At 37.4% G+C, this 18547-nt stretch overlaps 1 protein-coding gene and 1 long non-coding RNA gene across 4 annotated transcripts in view; one reads left to right on the plus strand and one right to left on the minus strand.

Annotated features, from left to right (window-relative positions):
* Positions 1-18547, plus strand: part of LOC110385321 (lysosomal-trafficking regulator) — a 67166-nt gene that overhangs the window by 679 nt on the left and 47940 nt on the right. For 2 of the 3 annotated variants that reach the window (XM_062671584.1, XM_038014278.2), the window contains exons 2-7: positions 11515-11606; positions 13039-13124; positions 14532-14677; positions 15092-15237; positions 16793-16935; positions 17250-17336. In XM_062671584.1, the coding sequence (XP_062527568.1) occupies positions 11532-11606; positions 13039-13124; positions 14532-14677; positions 15092-15237; positions 16793-16935; positions 17250-17336 (683 nt within the window). In that variant the 5' untranslated portion in view covers positions 11515-11531. Of the gene's footprint in view, positions 1-8781; positions 8841-9029; positions 9290-11514; positions 11607-13038; positions 13125-14531; positions 14678-15091; positions 15238-16792; positions 16936-17249; positions 17337-18547 lie in introns of those variants that run through there. The other variant, XM_062671585.1, reaches the window with a different exon arrangement.
* LOC134199885 (uncharacterized) lies at positions 360-5958 on the minus strand. The gene is made up of 3 exons (XR_009974553.1): positions 5092-5958; positions 2910-5001; positions 360-2009 (listed from the first exon to the last, which is right to left on the minus strand). It is a non-coding gene; the product is annotated as an uncharacterized LOC134199885 (long non-coding RNA).

Raw genomic sequence — 18547 nt, forward strand, 5'->3', positions numbered from 1 at the left:
CAATGTGAATGGTGACACCTGCCTTGAAACATGAGGGGAAAGGCTCGATCATATAAGATCACAGCTATTCCTTCCTTTAAATCAGAATGTATTACTGCTTAGATCCAGAAATAAGCAAGTGGTATCTATCTGTGTGGGTTCACATAATGCCCTTCCAGTGAGATTGAGTCAAGATTAAACTTTCCACTCTCCTAATTTAACACTATCATTTTAAAAATAATTATTAATTAAGTCAATTATCGGTGGATTGAACAATGCACTTATAGGAGGACAAGCCGCACGCTCCAGCTCCGCTCGGGTCTCTAACAAAAATTTCAAAGATATTTGACGTTGTTTTATTTTTAAAAATAAAAGAATACTTATTGTGGCATAACTATAATTGTTAGATATATGCTGTCGTGACACTTTTTGTAAATAATAATGTGTTCTACAAAGTCGTAGTACAATATTTTATTGTAACATCGATCGTTTTCGCAGGCCACGCGATGTAAAGAACATTTTAGATAATTTTTTACACTTTGGATTATGTAATTGGAGTTTTAGTAAGGATCCCTAATTTTTTTCAAAAATGACACTCGGGAATAGTGTAGCTTCCAAACAGTCAAAGATTTTTTCAAATCGGTTCCAGAGATCTTTTTTACCATGTACCATCCGGCTTTGGAATGAGCTCCCCTCCAGGATGTTTCCCGAGCGGTATGACTTGTCCTTCTTCAAAAAAGGCTTGTGGAGAGTACTCAGCGGTAGGCAGCGGCTTGGCTCTGCCCCTGCCACTCACCATCATGTGGGCCGTGTCTGCCGACAAGGGCAATAGAAAAAAAAACATATATAAAATAAGAAAACTAGTTCAGAACCTGAATGCCAAATATCTTTTACAAAAATATTACTGTGACCAGTAGCTATAAACCGACTAGGTAAACAAAGAAACTAGGGACGCAACATAGTTCATAAAAAACATGGATGTTAGGAGATCGATTTTCAAAAGTAAAACGTCAATATAATTTTAAAAAAAAGTTTTTAAAAACAAAAAAAATACGCTTTTATAGAAAAATCAACTAAAAAATAGAAAAATATATTTTAATAAATTTGAATTAAAAATAGTTTATTCATTCATTCATTCATTCATTCATTCATTGTAAAAAAAGCGTGGGTTGCTTTTCAGGATATTATCAAGATACCGGACATCTTATCCTGTACGATAAAACATCGTTCATGAACAACGACGTTTCGCCGCTATTTTGTTTTCAAACATCGATGTTTAGTTTGCATCCCTATATTTTTCCAGTGTAATAACCAAATGTATCGGGAAGCGCGGGAAACTCGATTGCAGACGTACGCGTTTTTCGACTTTTATATTATATTATTTTATTTTTTGGATTTGGATCAGTAGTTTAGTGTAGTTTGTATAATAATTGAGAAACGTCGTGGCCTAACGGATAAGACTTCCGGTGCACTCGTGTTGAGCGATGCACCGATGTTCGAATCTCAGGCGGGTACCAATTTTTCTAATGAAATACGTACTCAACAAATGTTCACGATTGACCTCCACGGTGAAGGAATAACATCGTGTAATAAAAATCAAACCCGCAAAATTATAATTTGCGTAATTACTGGTGGTAGGACCTCTTGTGGGTCTGCACGGGTAGGTACCACCACCCCGCCTATTTCTACGGTGAAGCAGCAGCCGTTGTAACTATACTGAGACCTTAGAACTTATATCTCAAGGTGGGTGGCGCATTTACGTTGTGGATGTCTATGGGCTCCAGTAACCACTTAACACCAGGTGGGCTGTGAGCTCGTCCACCCATCTATCTAAGCTAAAAAACTAAAATAAAAAATATTTATATTTGTTTTTTTTACGTTTTATTTGTTTAAATTTTACTTAAAAGTGAATTAGGAGTTTTATTGGTAAGTTTTTTTTTCTTAACTTTTGGTCCTTATGGAGCCGCCTGATGACCCTGGGGGCGGAGAAGTCTCTGGGGTCGATTATAATGTAACAATCTCAAATGTATCTGGAATGGAAACCGATGGATCTGTTAAATCTAGCAGTGGTGCTCGAGAACGTAGAGCCACTGTCAATAAGCATTGCTCTAAATGCCATAAAAAAAGACGAAATCGGAAACGAAATGAGGGCAAAGAATTGAAACAAAACGAATGTGATTGCATACCTTTGTTTAATAATAACACTAACACCCAAAGTATTACTCCTCCCCAATTCACTGACTCGCAACTGAATTCCAATCAGTCCAATCAGTACAAAAAACCAGAATCGGTAGCTAGATTAACTTATCAGGCAAGTGATGCAGCACCATATGTTGTTCATGTGCAAAAAATACAGCAAACTCCTAATGATAATGTTACAGTTCACCCTATCGCTTTTGGTCGTTTTTTAAAAAGGAATTTTTGGAGATATATATACGACAAAGGGAACATCTTCCACCGAGCGGGCGATATTGCTCGGTAGACCGACGGTCTAAATGTTGTTGTTCGGAACTTGTATATATGCGCTTTATCTTAAAAATGTCGTAAGCGAGATTCAGGCATCTGTCAATTATCTTGCGTTGTATAATGGCTACCCGCCACAAATTCTATCCACAACATTGTTAACGGAAGCTTAAAACGAATTGGCCGTAATAGACTATTTCTATCTTTTAATAATTACCAGGACGCAAATTCTTTCTTAAACAGCCCTGCTTTGCAATCCGCCCATATATGGTTTTTATCCCAACGTTTACTGTGACCCGTATGGGTGTTATAAGAGGCATACCTGCTGAGTAGTCAGATGAAGAAGTTATGGAAAATATTAATTTACCTGTTGGATGCGGTCCAATTTTAAAAGTAAGAAGAATGAGACGGCGTATCATTACTAGTAATGGCAGTGAATTTAAGGCTACTGAAACTGTGGTTCTCACCTTTGATGGGAAAATTCTCCTAAGCGAATTTTTATTTGCTACACTGCTCTCCCAGTGGATCTTTATATTTTCCCCACAATACAGTGTTACAATTGTTGCAGATTTGGTCATGTAAAAGCATTATGTAGGTCAAAACCAAAGTGTTTCAAGTGTGGCCAAGACCATACTGCTGACCAGTGCTCTATCCTAGAGGAAGATGCTCATTGTTGTATATGCCAAGGTTCCCATTTTGCCACAAGTAAAAGATGTCTAGAATTTGAGCGCCAAAAAGCCATTAAAGAAATTATGGCCAAGAGCTATATTTCGTAAGCTGAAGCATCTAAAATTCATGCACCCATTTCTAAAATATCTTATGTTGATGCTTTACTTTCTTCTTCCAATGTCGGGGCTTCTACTATTTCTACTCCTCAATATGAACAGCCTCATAAACAACCTTTCAGTAACTCTTACAAAAAGACTGTTTTTCTTAAACCAAAATCTGTTCCTGAGCTATCTAAAGGTTATGACAAAAAACCACGACAAGAATTAATTAAGGACTATGATATGCCCTCACCCAGAAATGGTTGTGCATTAAACTCATATAGTCATAATGAATTGACATTACAATCAATTACAGACCTCATTAAAATTCTCATTAACACTTTATCACAGTCTAATATTCTTCCACCGTCCAACGCTGCCCCTTTAATTGACACTATCGTTAACTTACCAAATTATATTAGTAATGGACAAGCAAGCCAAAGCTCTACAGTGGAACTGTAGAAGTGCTTCGTCTAAGAAAAGTGATATTATTTATCTTATAAATAAATATAAACCTTTTATCTTTGCTCTACAGGAGATTTGGTTAAAACCAAGTGCTCCTTTTAGGTACTCTGGATATACCTGTCTCCGGGAAGATCGTATTGACGGGTATGGCGGGGTTGCCTTACTAGTCAAACATCATCTTCCTTTTTCTCACTTTCCTATTCCTTCTCACAGTAATGATTTTTCAATTATTGGTGCTTTTGTAAATAATATCTGCTATGTTTCAATATATATCCCTCATCCAAGTTCTTCTATCTTTGTCGAACTTGATTCTATCATTTCTACTCTTCCTAAGCCTTTTATCTTATTAGGCGACTTTAACAGTCAACATATTTCTGGGGGCAGTTCAACAACCAATACATACGGAGTTTCATTAATTGAACTGTTAGACTCCCATAATCCTTGCTTTCTCAACGATGGTTCTGTGACCCGGCGGACCTCTCCCAATGAAGGCTCAAGTGTCCCTGATTTAAACATTTGTACTCCTAGTTTAGCTTCCACTATTTCATGGTCTACACTTTCTTCTTCATATGGTAGTGACCCCTTCGCTTTACTTTTTAGATTTCCTTTTCATATTAATTTTCCATTTAGACATTCTCCTAGATTGAAATATCGACTTAATAATGCTGATTGGGATACCTTTAAAACCCCTATAGAACAAAATATGACTTCTCTTCCTAATATCTCACATGGTTCAGAATCAGTTTGTGCTGAAGCACTAACTAAATTATTAATAGAGGTAGCTGACAAAACTTTTCCACTTAAAAATGGTGCTCTGGGCTTTATTCCATCTCCACCTTGGTGGGATCAAGAATGTTCGGATGCAATTAAAAAAAGAAAACAAGATGAGCTTCAATATTGTGAGAATTGTACATCTGAAATCTGAATTTTAATCTGGTTACAGATGCTTTCAAGGCCACTAGTTTATTATTCAAAAAGAAAAAAAGCAGATAGCTGGAAATCTTTTTGTCTCTCTATTTCCCCTAATGTCTGTCCTTCTGTGGTATGGCGAAATATTAGAAGATTCAGATGTGCATTTACTGAAACTTCTTCTGGTTTTCTCCCGGCTTCATTAAATAATCAATTCCTGGACAGACTTGCCCCTATTACTGTTCCTGAAAGAATAATTATGCCTCTGATGCCAATGAACCCCTCTGGTCTCAATAGTCCATTTTCTATGTATGAAATTAAAGGAATACTATCTTCAGTTATAGACTCTGCTCCTGGTGACGATGGAATCCCATATTCCTTCATCTCTCATTTAGGTGACCACTCTCTTGAATATATCCTGAAATTGATAAATACAGTCATGTTTTATTCGGTGTCGGTTCTATTCCTCCATGCTGGAAAAATCAGATCATTATACCAATTCTCAAACCTAATAAGAATTCCTCTGATGCAAACTTATATCGTCCTAATGCATTATCTTCGGTCTTGATAAAACTCTGTGAACATTTGGTGAAAACTCGCCTTGAATGGTTTATAGAAAGCCATAAATTGCTTTGTGACAGTCAATTTGGTTTCGGTCGAGGGAAGAGTACATTGGACAGTATTGCCATCTTTATCACTGACATTTTTTTAGCTTTTTCAAGAAATGATTCTGTAGTTGCCACATTTTTAGATGTACAATTTGCTTATGACAATGTAGTGTTGTCAGTTCTCCATAAAAAGCTACAGTATTTGAATGTACCTGTAATGTTATCAAATTTTATCATAAATACTTTATATGAAAGACACATTACTCTAATTTTACAAGACTCTACTGTTGCAACCAGAACCTTATGGAGAGGTCTCCCTCAAGGATCAGTCTTAAGTCCCATCTTATATAATATTTATACCCATGATATGAAAGCTTCTTTAGGTAATCAGATTTGTATCCTTCAGTATGCTGATGACCTTTTACTTTATTCCATTCATCAATCACCAGCCATTGCTTGCTCAATAAATTTATTAATATTCAAGCTCCAACTCACACCTTGTCAACTTACCCTTTATTTGGAACCAATTTTGAATCTCTAAATAGTTCTCCAGACATTAGATTCAATATTGGTATAAATAAGGGCGATTCCCACTCAAAGATTACTTTTAATTACTTCTGTGAGCAAGACTGCCCTGAATACAATTACATATTTACAGATGCCTCTAAATACGGTTCGTCTGGAAATGTAGGCATAGGAGTGTTTCACTTACAAAGTAAAACGACAATAAAAATAAAGTTTCCTCCAGAATCCTCAATCTTCACAGAGGAATGTTACGGTGTTTTTGAAGCTTTAAAACTAGTTTTGAGTACGAAACTTAAGAAATCAATTATTTTTACAGATTCACTTAGTGCTCTTCAAGCTTTCCAAAAATATCCATTAAAAAACAAATTAATTTTTCCTATCATTATTGAGATCAGGAGTTTGCTGTATATATGTAAGCAATTAGGGTTGTCTGTGTCATTTGGTTAGATACCTGGACATTCTGGTATTTTTTGTAACGACATAGCAGACCAACTAGCAAATGAAGCTGTTAAAGATGGCGATGCTAATTCGTATAAAAATTATTATCATGATTTGGCCTCACTTCCTGTTTCTTTTCTTCGAAAATCTTGGGCTGATCTTTGGATTCAGAGCAGTTTAATTAAGGGTAAATATTTTTCATCCATACAGCCCACAATACCACTGAAACCATGGTTTTTTAAAATGAAATTTATTAAAAAGGAAACATCGTCTCTTATTCGTATGAGATTGTGTTATGTGTGTACCCCAGCATATCTTACCAGATCTCATATTATTGATAATGAAATGTGTGAGTGTGGGCTGAATATTGGTGATTTTGAATTTGGTGATTGGTGATAAATCATATCTCATCAATCATATCATATCATTTCTGTCCTGTCCTCAGTATAACCACTCCATGTTATTTGATCACTCTGATCCTTCTTCCAGTATTCCGTTACCTACATCTGTTCCTGTTTTGCTTTCATCTTTAAATCATAATGTATATAAAAAGTTATGTTTATTTCTTACTGTAAATAATATACAATTATAAGTATATACCTATGTATATAATTAATATTCAATTTGATTTAATTTATTAATTACTGTTCTTTTCCTTGGCGTAGTATTTTGTATTAGAGAAAAAAAAAGTATCATCTAGAACACTCACATAGCTTCCCAGTTGGATAGAAGAAATTTGATAAAATAGATGAAGCTTAAGTTCCATCTGTAAACCTTTAACAGACTTAAATAATCATGTGAGGAATCCCAAGATCATCATTATTAACAGCCTAGATATGTATGCCTGCATACAGCTTGCCTCCTCCAAGGTTCGTTACAATGACCAATCTTGCGCTACGGATTTGTCGTAGGACTTATGCCAGCGACATTTAACAGCTCGCGCAATCGCCACTTTTGAGCCCAAATTCATCATCTTGTCGATCGAGATAACTGTGAAGTTAGCCCTATCCGACTAGACAGCTTACCCCGGGTAGATTGCTAACAATTTTGAGCATGTTTTCTTGTCTCATTATTGAAGTGGACTGTTTATACCAAAATAAGTGTTAAATTATTAGTTTTAAATCACTTTGTAATTGTAGGAATTTTTTCATAGCTTGCTGAATAGTTCAGAAAAAAGTTGATACGAGTACTAAACAATATAAAAGTGTTGGTTTGAACAAGATATGATGTTGACTAGTTATGGAGATAAGCAATATTTTAGGTTAAAATCTCTTTAGAGTTAAGCAATCAGAAATACAAGACTTTTTAATTTTAATTTTACTTTGTCTAATTTCTCTCTGAACTAAATTCCAGTGCACTCATAGTATTGTAGTGGAAAATCGGAAAATAATTAAAAACTCATAAAACAATTTCTGTATTCGTTCTCATGTCCGTAGACCCTGATAACCATATAGATAAGGTTGACCTTGAGCTCCCGTCTGTTCAGGCCTTACAGCCCAGGATGGGACTTGGCCTGGTCCAGTATTTCTCTCCAGACTGCTCCGTTCAGGGCTTTCCATCTGCTCTGTGGGTCTGCCCATAAGACGTTCATCCTAACTACGGAACCCAAATGCGTTTTCCGACGCGCACTTTACTTATTTTTATTTTCTTAAATATGAATGCGCTTTACTACCATTTTATAATGCGCTAAATGATATGTTACTCAACAGTAATTAAAGTACATGCAAACAATCTCTCGTATTCGACGATAAAGTTTGTCGCAGTGTGTCGTATTGTTTTGTTTTTTATGTATTCAGTAGGGCTATTACCAACTAACTAAACAGAGTGAATTTGATTGAATAAATCCCGAAAAAGGCACATCACTCACGGATAAAATCAATGTAAATGGTTATGATAAAATACAGTTTATCGTTTAGCCAAATTGTACATTAGAAGCATTTTACATCAAAACTCTATTATACCTGTTGTAATCTATGGTAATTTTATAATACTGATTTATATTAATCTATGGTCATTTGTTTAAAAATGTCTGTCATGGTTCCTTCTTCCTCTTTCCGTTAATATAATTGTCTAAGAACACTACTGGTCCTTTTATTGAAACCTCAACAATACTTCTTTCGTTTCGAATTTTTCTATGCTCGGTAACAGGTGCGAAGTGTATATTTTCCGCCATATATGTATGCATTTCACCTTTCAAATTTCGTGTCTATCTAATACTAACAGACGTCATAGTATGACTGTGCCCGACACAAATAATTTGAACGAATTGTGAAGTTTCGAGTATTAGGCTATAACATATCATGATTATTCTTTAGCTATGGCTTTAGCTATAAACAGCACTGTTAAGTACTGTTAACATAATTAAAAAGATACATATCATCAAAACTTCAAAATCTTAGGTCCTATTACTTTGACTCCAAGTTATGCCTCGCTAAAATAGAGTATTTATTTTAAACACACGTAACAAAGGCAGAGGCGTATGTCGAACGGAAGATGTCGTCTAGCGCTAAAACTCTGCAGATTACAATTGTAGAAGTTCGACGTGAGTAAACAATTGCTAAATACAGTCCTGTTATTTATCTGCGTTCCCCTCTGCTGTCCAATAAACAAGAACTTGATTGATAACGACCACAGTCGGTAACACGCCCGTCCGGCCTCTGTTTCGGTCGCGTTCAATCTGATAAAAGTACCTATTCTTATTAAAGATTCTAGCTTTGAGTTCAGTGACTAGTATAAATCGAAGAGTTTAAAAGTCATGTGCTTTGCGTTCCTTGGAAAATTTAACAAAAAAAAAAACACAATCTTGACCCCAAATATAACATCGCAATAATATTGCAATTATAACCACATATTTAACTCCTATGTAATTTTGCAGGTTTTGATCTATTTAATATACGTATTCAAGTTGATGAAACATTAAGATTTTGAATTATGTATTCTTATACTAATTAGTACCTGATAACTCAATTTGAACATACAGATTGTCTTTTAATCGATCGTCTTAAGTCAAATACTCGTTTAGTGATTGTTTAGAGAGTGAATAATAATTTAAAGTGATCATTAGCGTTATAGCAGAGTGTAGTTGTCGTCCAGTGGAGGTTTTGCTTCAAGTCGAATGGGAATTTACAAATTTCGGTAGGTGTTATGTATTTTAACCAACATTTTAATAATTTTTTATTATTATTCACGAATGTAAAAAAAACCACGGCCTCTCCTTGTCACATACTCTTCAGCAAATATCGGTTTTAGAGTTCGACGGGACAGCCATATCACTATTCGCTGCATAAATACGTTGAATCTGGTTTGATATCCACACTCGCACGTAATGATATTATTTGACGATATTAAAGTCAACCTAATAAAATTAATCAAATGTTTGATATGATAATTCAGGTTTGAATCCCGGCTTTTTGATGCGTTATCAATAAAAACGTGCTTCCAATAAACCTGTGTAATGCTTGGACGAAGAATGATGAACGAACGCAATTGATGAGATATTAATGAAGATGAAAATAGTTTACTTGATGGTCTGAATTTGTTTTGGTATATTCACATAGGAAACACATTGCGGGTTGAGAGTGCAATGTAATATATCTATGGAATATTGACATAGGTTCATTTTCTTACGTAACGTTTAGGAATAAGTGAATACCTAAACTTCGAAACCTATCTTAAGAAGGTACATCCTGACCATAGGGCAGGTTCCAAAGCTGTACGAGCGGATATTACCTTATTGCTTCATATCATACTCCTGCCGTCCCGGTCACCTGAGGTCGGTGCATCATATTTTCTCTTTCCATATCCTCCTCTACATATAACTATATATTCCTCTATCATGTACCGTTTCTTCGCTCACTCCTTTCTTACATATGAGTCGTCTATTATCAAAGGTGGCAATCTGTGCATTTGGACAAAAAAATGTTATTGATATGTCAATACAGATTGATTTGAATATAATCGTCTCCTTCAAAGAATACGGTTCAAAACCTCCATTAAATAAAGGTTAATACTTAACCTGTTATTTATCTAAGATGTCGTTCAGAAGAGTTTTGTGACTGCCAATGGAATACAAAGTCAATAATTCGTTTTTCTGATTTACCAATAATTGTCCAAAAGTCACATTGCCGGCTTTGATAATAGTCGACTCATATATTGCCATTTACGCAATCGATCCATTTTTTCTTAGGTCTTCCTCGTTTTTTACCTTATTGCTTATCCCTAAATAAATATCCGGAGAATCCGATCAGAGTTGTTTGCCCGCGGTTTCTGTGATCCTATTTGTCTCGTTACTATCCACTTTTAAAATGAATTATGGTAGGCAGCGGCTTGGCTTTGCCCCTGGCATTGCTGACGTCCATGAGCGACGGTGACCACTTACCATCAGGTGGGCCGTATGCTCGTCTGCCTACAAAGTCAATAAAATAAATAAAAAATCTTCTACAACCTTGTTACCACGTGCTTTTGTATAGAACATAACAACGACTACGAGCAATTCTTTATCGTCGTAGGCGGCCCATCGTCGCCCGGAGTTTAGTGTGCTGTACATTTTAGTCTGTAGGTAAAATATGAATGTCGTCGCCCATCGCGATACTTGAGATCGATGCTCTAATTGCATTGTAAAATAGCTATCCTATTCTGAAGAGAGGTGTGATACTACCAGTGTGTTAGGCAGCTGACTGATATTGTGATTCCGATCCGGTGGTAAATTCTACGAAGCACTGCTCTTGTCCGTTCGGGCTCAGCCAGAATAGCTCCATAGGCTACCAACGAATAGGTAGGGATAAAAGATATTGTGCTTTTTTTATTGCTTAGTTGGGTGGACGACTTCACGGCCCACCTGGTAATAAGTGATTACTAGAGCCCATGAACATCTACAACATAAATGTCGCCACCTACCTTGTGATATGAGTTCTAATCTCAATTTTTAAAGTACAGTAGTAATGCGTTTCGGTTTTAAGGGTGGGGCAGCCGTTGTACTGTGTCTCGAAGTAGCATTGGATTTATTGTAATAATCAGTCGTCCGCCTATGCCGCGTAGGTTCATGTCATTTGACAGTGTTCAAGATCTCCATTTTTCATGGTGTGTGCTCTATCAATGAAGGTATTTTATCATCAGTATTTCACAAGCTTCCATTCTACAAAGAGAAATGTTGAATAGTAAATGGATACATAGATCTATCAGATTGTACATACGTTAATCTGTTTACATCAACTGGAAATGAACGAAGTAGAACATAAATTGATTAAAAATACGAAGAGTGCATAACTCGTTATTCTAACAAAGTAAAGGTCTTAGTTCCAATAGTCGATGCTTGCCTAATTAAAGTCAATTAATTAACAATAGTACGTTGCGGTCGGCAGGTTGGAGCACAGAGAACATGGCCGACGGCGAACCGGACGCGCTCAAATTATATTGGGAACATTTCTTCAAGGCAGAAACTGGTACTTATGAGGTAATAATACAATTCTTAAATAATTATTACTATAGTCGAATTTTTTATTAGACGAAGTCAACTGACGTTTACTGTGTTGTCAGTTTTTGATGAAATAAAAATAGTGTTGTGACAAAGTGAACGATTGAAAAACTCCTGAATTCATGAAATTGCCTCGATTGTCTAGTAAATAGTTGGTGTGCCGAATTGCCGATATCGGGTACGGGGTTCGAATTTTAGGCGTGCTTTGTACATACCAACGAGTTTTCGACGAAATATTATGTTCCTATAGTATCTACCTGTACTGAATACCGAGTGTTTTAAACATTAAGACAAACATTGCGAGGAAGCTTGTAAGACTGTCCTATTACAATACATCATATAGTTGAAACTATAGATGTATAAAATATAACAATTATAGGTAAGTAATGAAAATACAAAAACTGATTGTAGTTACATACTACTAGTAACATATATGGGAGCACTTTAATACAATTTTATTGTAAAATATAAATAATATTCTGTTATAGTTTGAGATTAATGATTAACTCTTCACACTCATTGTTCATTCATGTGATTGAACGAGAACTGAACGCATCACTATTACTTTAAATATAGCAACATTCTTTCACAAAGTGACATTAGCTACTGTCAGCTGGCTTCGTCTAATTAAAAATCCGACTATAGCTGACCCGCAGACTTCGTAGTGTCTCAATCGATAAATAAAACACCTAAACTTTTGTATAAAATAAACTTAAAACAAACAAAAGGAATCCGTCCGACGGAGGACACATCAAAGGAAAAAACAAAATTGTTATTTTTATTTAATTCCGAGCATTTTTTATATTTGTTTACCTTTTAAACCTTCTCGAGCTCACAGCTCACCTGGTGTTAAGTGGTTACTGGAGCCCATAGATATCTACAACGTAAATGCGTTACCCACATTGAGATATAAGTTCTAAGATCTCAGTATAGTTACAACGGCTGCCCCACCCTTCAAACCGAAACGCATTACTGCTTCACGGCAGAAATAGGCGCGGTTGTGGTATCTACCCGCGCGGAATCACAAGAGGTCCTACCACGAGTAATTACGCAAATTATAATTTTGCGGGTTTGATTTTTATTACATAATACTATTCCTTCACCCTGGAAGTCAGTCGTGAACATTTGATGAGTACGTATTTGAGACTAACGAACAGCAATTCATTTTTATATATGTAGATAGATAGGAAAAAAGTTTATATAGCTGTATTTTTATATCAATACATGCCGCATGATGAAAGGACGAGAGAGAGGGAAGAAGACATGTCTCCCTGGACTATATTTTAGAGCATTAAACACTACAGCTTCACTGCTATTTATGGCTTCGCTTTGAGCAACGGTTATGCCAAAAATATTTTCTAAGAAGTTTCTCTAAAGTAAGATCTTTGTTAATTTAAAGTGAACCTTCCAGAAAACGACATGGCTAGATCTGTTTCTGGCCGAATTCATCGTCCGCATCAACGAAGGCGCCGATCCCAAAGAATTAATCAAATTTTGGTAAGTTAAAATAATTAATTTTTACTAACTTTAGTATAATTATTCTAAACATGTCAATATTTTATGTACATTCTTATCTACTAATAATATTTTAATCTTTAAAGTAGTCAGTCTAACATATTTTATTTGTTTGTGCTGTTCTTAAAATCACTGATTCGCGTATGGAAAAACTGATAAAACTTATTTGTATTTAGTTTCTTTTTTGTTTCTCTAAGTGCCGGTTGTTATTTTTTTATACTGTGCCATTTGCAAAATCAAAGCCTAAGGCGTTGGAGCCAATATCTAAAAAAAATATTAAATTAATATATTGTGTGGGAATATTGATTGTTTTCTTTTCGAACTAACAAGTTATAAATCGAATAACACACTAAATAAACTATAATGACTAACTAAATATTACACAAATTAAAGCGTAATTAATACTAGCAACTTAATCATATACCTAATGACTTAATGACGAGATAATAAATGCCACCGGGTTTATGGGCATGTCGAACTTTCGAGAGCAATCGAACAATGTATCTACCATCGCTTTGAGTGCAAAGCAATGTTAGATACATTGTTCGATTTGTGCCTATTTCTAGTGAGAAATAAGCATTACAACCTTACCCATGCGAATTGACACAGTAACCGTTTTAGTTGTTATTTCTGCCATGAAGTCGTCGCCACCGTTTCCAATACAATTTCTGTCTTAACATGGATCGCGAAAGACGTATTATTCTGCTCCTGTTGCTAATACGACGAATGAAGAAAAAACAGAATGAAAGAAAATATTGGGTGAATCCATACCTTTCTATAATGAACCATGGTGGAGGTCATTTAAGAGGAAATATGAAGCGCGATTCATGTTAAGACAGAAACTGTATTGGAAACGGTGGTTACTGCCATGTGCCGGTGCGGTGCACCGTACACGGTACTGCGCCACGGCACGACGCCGCGCTGGCTACCGTGTAACGGTGCGGCGCCGCAGCGTAAACATATTGTGTCCACGCCGTAAAAGAAAACACGTCCGGTGCATTCGTGTTGACCGATGCACCGGTGTTCGAATCCCAGGCGGGTACTAATTTTCTAATGAAATACGTACTCAACGAATGATCACGATTGACGGTGAAATCCACGGTGAAGGAATAACATCGTGTAATAAAAATCAAACCCGCAAAATTATAATTTGCGTAATTACTGGTGTTAGGACCTCTTGTGAGTCCGCACGGGTAGGTACCACCACCCGCCTATTTCTGCCGTGAAGCAGTAATGCGTTTCGGTTTGAAGGGTAGGGCAGCCCCTGTAACTATACTGAGACCTTACAACTCATATCTCAAAGTCTCAAAATGGGTGGCGGCATTTACGTTGTATATGTCTATGCGCTCCGGTAAAGTAGTATATATTGTTAGGATGATTGTTTGACAGTCCAGTGAGTGGAGTGGTGACCCTGGTCGGGTGCGAGCTGCTGTGCGGTATCCACCGCGTGACGTCATCCATCAGCGCGCACTGCGGTCCGGTGCCCGACAACACCTGTTCCGGCCGGGCCCTCTCCCCACCACTTCATGATATAGGTATTGCTCTCACGCACAGCTGTTACCTGCTGTCTCCAGACAGAGTTCCTACTTCCCTATCTAATACGTATAGTAGTAGTGTGGTAGGACCTCTTGTGAGTCCGCACGGGTAGGTACCACCGCCCCGCCTATATCTGCCGTGAAGCAGTAATGCGTTTCGGTTTGAAGGGTAGAGCCGCCGTTGTAACTATACTTGAGACCTTAGAACTTATATCTCAAGGTGGGTGGCGCATTTACGTCGTAGAAGAATCTTCGCCTTGTCCCTACTTAACTCCCAAAAACTCAATGTCATATCAGTGAAGCATCAAATTTAAATAGCTTTTAATCAATTCTGTATTCGGAACAGATTTCTGACCATCGTGACGTTTAAAAAGGAATAGTAAAGATTCTGATTCCACTTGTTTTTGTCAACAGAACCGTTACCAAAGTCAGAAGAGGCTAAGCCATTGAGTCTATTCACGAGGAACAACGCTCAGTCTTCGCAGGACATCCTCAGGAAGTACCTGCTCGGAGGAGTTGCATGGAAGTGTCTGGTGCTACTTAAGGCTCTTGGAGTTGAGGTTAATACTGATTCTATAAATCTATAAAAAATATACAAAATCAGCCCTTCATCTTTATAGAAAAATTTGGACTAAAACTGTCACGGATCTTCGCAATCTTTCTCCGCTATATTTGCTTTTGAATCATATAAATAGCCCCAAGTATTCGATACATGTATGTGATGTATAAACTATAATAACTGTACGAAAATAGCAAGGTCCGCAGTTGACCGGCGACTCGTCATGGTCCATGTCGTTCAGTAGTTCCTTGGAGAGCCGGCTGCGTTACAAATCACTGGTCACCCTAATTTACCCAAAGTCAAAGGTTACATCGATATCAGATTGTTGTTATTCTGGTTCTGTCGACATTATCAGCAGTGGCGCACCACGCCCGACCGCACGCACACGCGCTATTTGATACGGCAACCGAACACATGCTCGCAGCGCTCTTGGCCATATCGAGCTCCGTGATTTAAATCGCAGGGTCAAAGCCAGACAGGATATGCCATAATGTAATGTGAACGACTTTTCTCATAAGCCATAAACGATTACAAAACATTACTGAATGGTATTTGTATTTTTTTGTCGGCCATGTTGGGGGGTTCCCATAATCGGCACGATTGGCATGCGGATTGGCGATCGCAGTATGCTGTTATAATACTTCGACTTGCTAATAGTCTGGGAAAGACTGCATCGGGCCGATCTTGAGGAAGTCTGGTGTCATCTGTGGGTTGATGATGATGATGATTTGTTTTTTGTTAGGCGATCGAACTGTAAACCATCGGCTGTAAAGTGGTTACCGCTGACCATAGACATCGTGTGAATGTCGTGACGCTCTCAATCCGATCGTATGAAGGCTTGACCCTTCAAACCATTACGTGCCAGACACATGCATGGTGCAGGACCAGGTGGTATCTATCTATGCGGGCTTACAATACGCTCTACTAGTGATCCCGCAAATTTATTAGTTTTGCGGGTTTGGTTTTTGGTTGATTACTCTATTCCTTCATCGTAGAAGTTATTCACGAACACGTTCTAAGTATACTACATATTTCAGTAGAAAAATGATACGTGCCTGTGGAAATATCAGCATGGTCGCATCGCTCTATTATAATACGAGTGCGTACACGGGCCGGCCGTCTTCTCTTTTAGGCCACAACGACTTCGTCATCAAACGAGATTAAGCCTTGTAGTTTTAATTAAACGGTTCATTCTCTGTTAGTGCTTTGAAATATTTTATACAACGTTTTCTAACAGTTTTTTTTTATCTAGTAATAACTAGCCGTACTCGCCCGCTTCGCTGGGCATTTAAAATTAACATTATTATTTATTGTCATTATTATTAGGGAGTCCGACACTCATATAAATATTAATTAGCCTATCCATTATTTCTACATGGATACCAAGTTTCAGGTCAATCGGATGCATGGTTCAGTAGTTATAACGGAACATCCGTAAAAATCTCTGTAGATTTATATATTATTAGTATATATTAGTAATCGTATATTTTATTAGATCTTGTTGAAAATGTGTGTATGCATAGAAAACGATAAAAATGTTGATCTTGTGTTCCCAGGGCCTGTCCTGCTGCCGACAGCTGAGCTCGGTCCTGATCTGGCTGTACGGGGAGCTGAGTGGTGCCGACGGAGCCGCCGGCACCCGCGCGCCGCCCCCCTCGCCCGCCGCGCGGACACCCATACATCAGCTCTTCTCCGACAAGTACGCACCGGCCGTTTGTATTTAATGAAGAGTTGGATGAGACAAGCGAGGATCGTGCTTAGTCGCGTGCTATTGGAGAGGCCGATGTCCAGCAGTGGGTAGGCTGATGATGATAAGTATTAAATAAGCACTGACGATCACAGGGACCTCAACAGGGCGAGAACACAAATGTTACTGCTCAGCTACCAGCCCTCTTTGCTCCGTCTCGTCTGCCCGTAAAAACGTTTTGAACCTGGACAGTTTCCATCTCTCTCATACTAAGTAGTGTAGAAGAGAGAAGACTATTCGTTAGTACATTTGAAGTTTCGTTACAGAATATGGTCGAAACAGAAGTCGTCCGGATCTCCGAACTCCAAGACGAATTCAGCCGCGTCGTCTGAGAAAGGTTCCTTCGTAGTTAGGTAATTCATTTACCATTAGAAAACAATGTCGTCGATCTGTAATTCGAGTGTCGAGTGTCGACTAATGGAACAGATGTGGCGCCCTCGGTTCTCGTCAGCGCCGCCCGAGACTAAACGGGTTTACGGTAGGCAGCGGCTTGGCTCTGCCCCTGGCATTGCTGAAGTCCATGGGCGACGGTAACCACTCACCATCAGATGGGCTGTATGATCGTCTGCCTATAAGCGCTATAACAAAAAAAATGTGTGCGTGTACTAGTGTACACACGTAAGAAGTGAAACTTGTTTATGGCCTTATTTTTCGAAAAATGATCTACATGCAACTTTCTAGAAATTGGTTAAATAAAGTTAAATTAGATAAAGTTTAAACAAAAGGATTTTATTATCATAGACATGAATACAAATAATACAATTATTTCACTTTACCTTTTTGCTACTAAGATTATTACAGCATTTTAATAATACATCTCTTTGATATCATAATACCCTGGTACTTTTCTTCCTATAAATTAATAATAATAGCACGGTCCACGTGGTGTTAAATGGGGTTCCTGAGGTTCGTGAAGTTTGACCCACCTTGAGACATGAGGTCGATTTCTCAAATCCGAAACCATGCTTCAGAACATACCGCCGTTAATTATTAATAAATCTCTTTGCTATCATAATACCCTGGTACTTTTCTTCCTATTATTTTACGTAATAACAGTAATAAATAGCACGGTCCACGTGATATTATTAAGTGGGCTCCCTGAGATTATTGGAATTACAAAATGATTTCCGTAATCCACCTGGAGACATGAGGTCAATTTCTCAAATCGGAATCCATACTTCAGAACATACAGCCGTTAATTAATAAAGAAGGCTGTACGTCAGAGTAAAGTTATAATAATACATCTCTTTGATATCATAATACCCTGGTACTTTTCTTCCTATTATTTTACGTAATAACAATAATAGCACGGTCCACGTGATATTAAGTGGGTTACCTGGGATTATTGCAATTACAAAATGTATTCCGTGACCCACCTTGAGACATGAGGTCGGTTTCTCAAATGCGCATCCATACTTCAGAACATACAGCCGTTAATTAAAAGATGGCGCGTAACGGAAAAATGTGACGCGTAACCGAAAAATGTGACGGTAAATTTTTTTCCAACGCCGATAAGGAAGTTTCACTTCAAAAATCAGTTGGTGTTCGTAATGCTCAAACGAAC

The sequence above is a fragment of the Bombyx mori genome, chromosome 12 (assembly GCF_030269925.1).
Source record: "Bombyx mori chromosome 12, ASM3026992v2".
Classification (NCBI taxonomy): domain Eukaryota; kingdom Metazoa; phylum Arthropoda; class Insecta; order Lepidoptera; family Bombycidae; genus Bombyx; species Bombyx mori.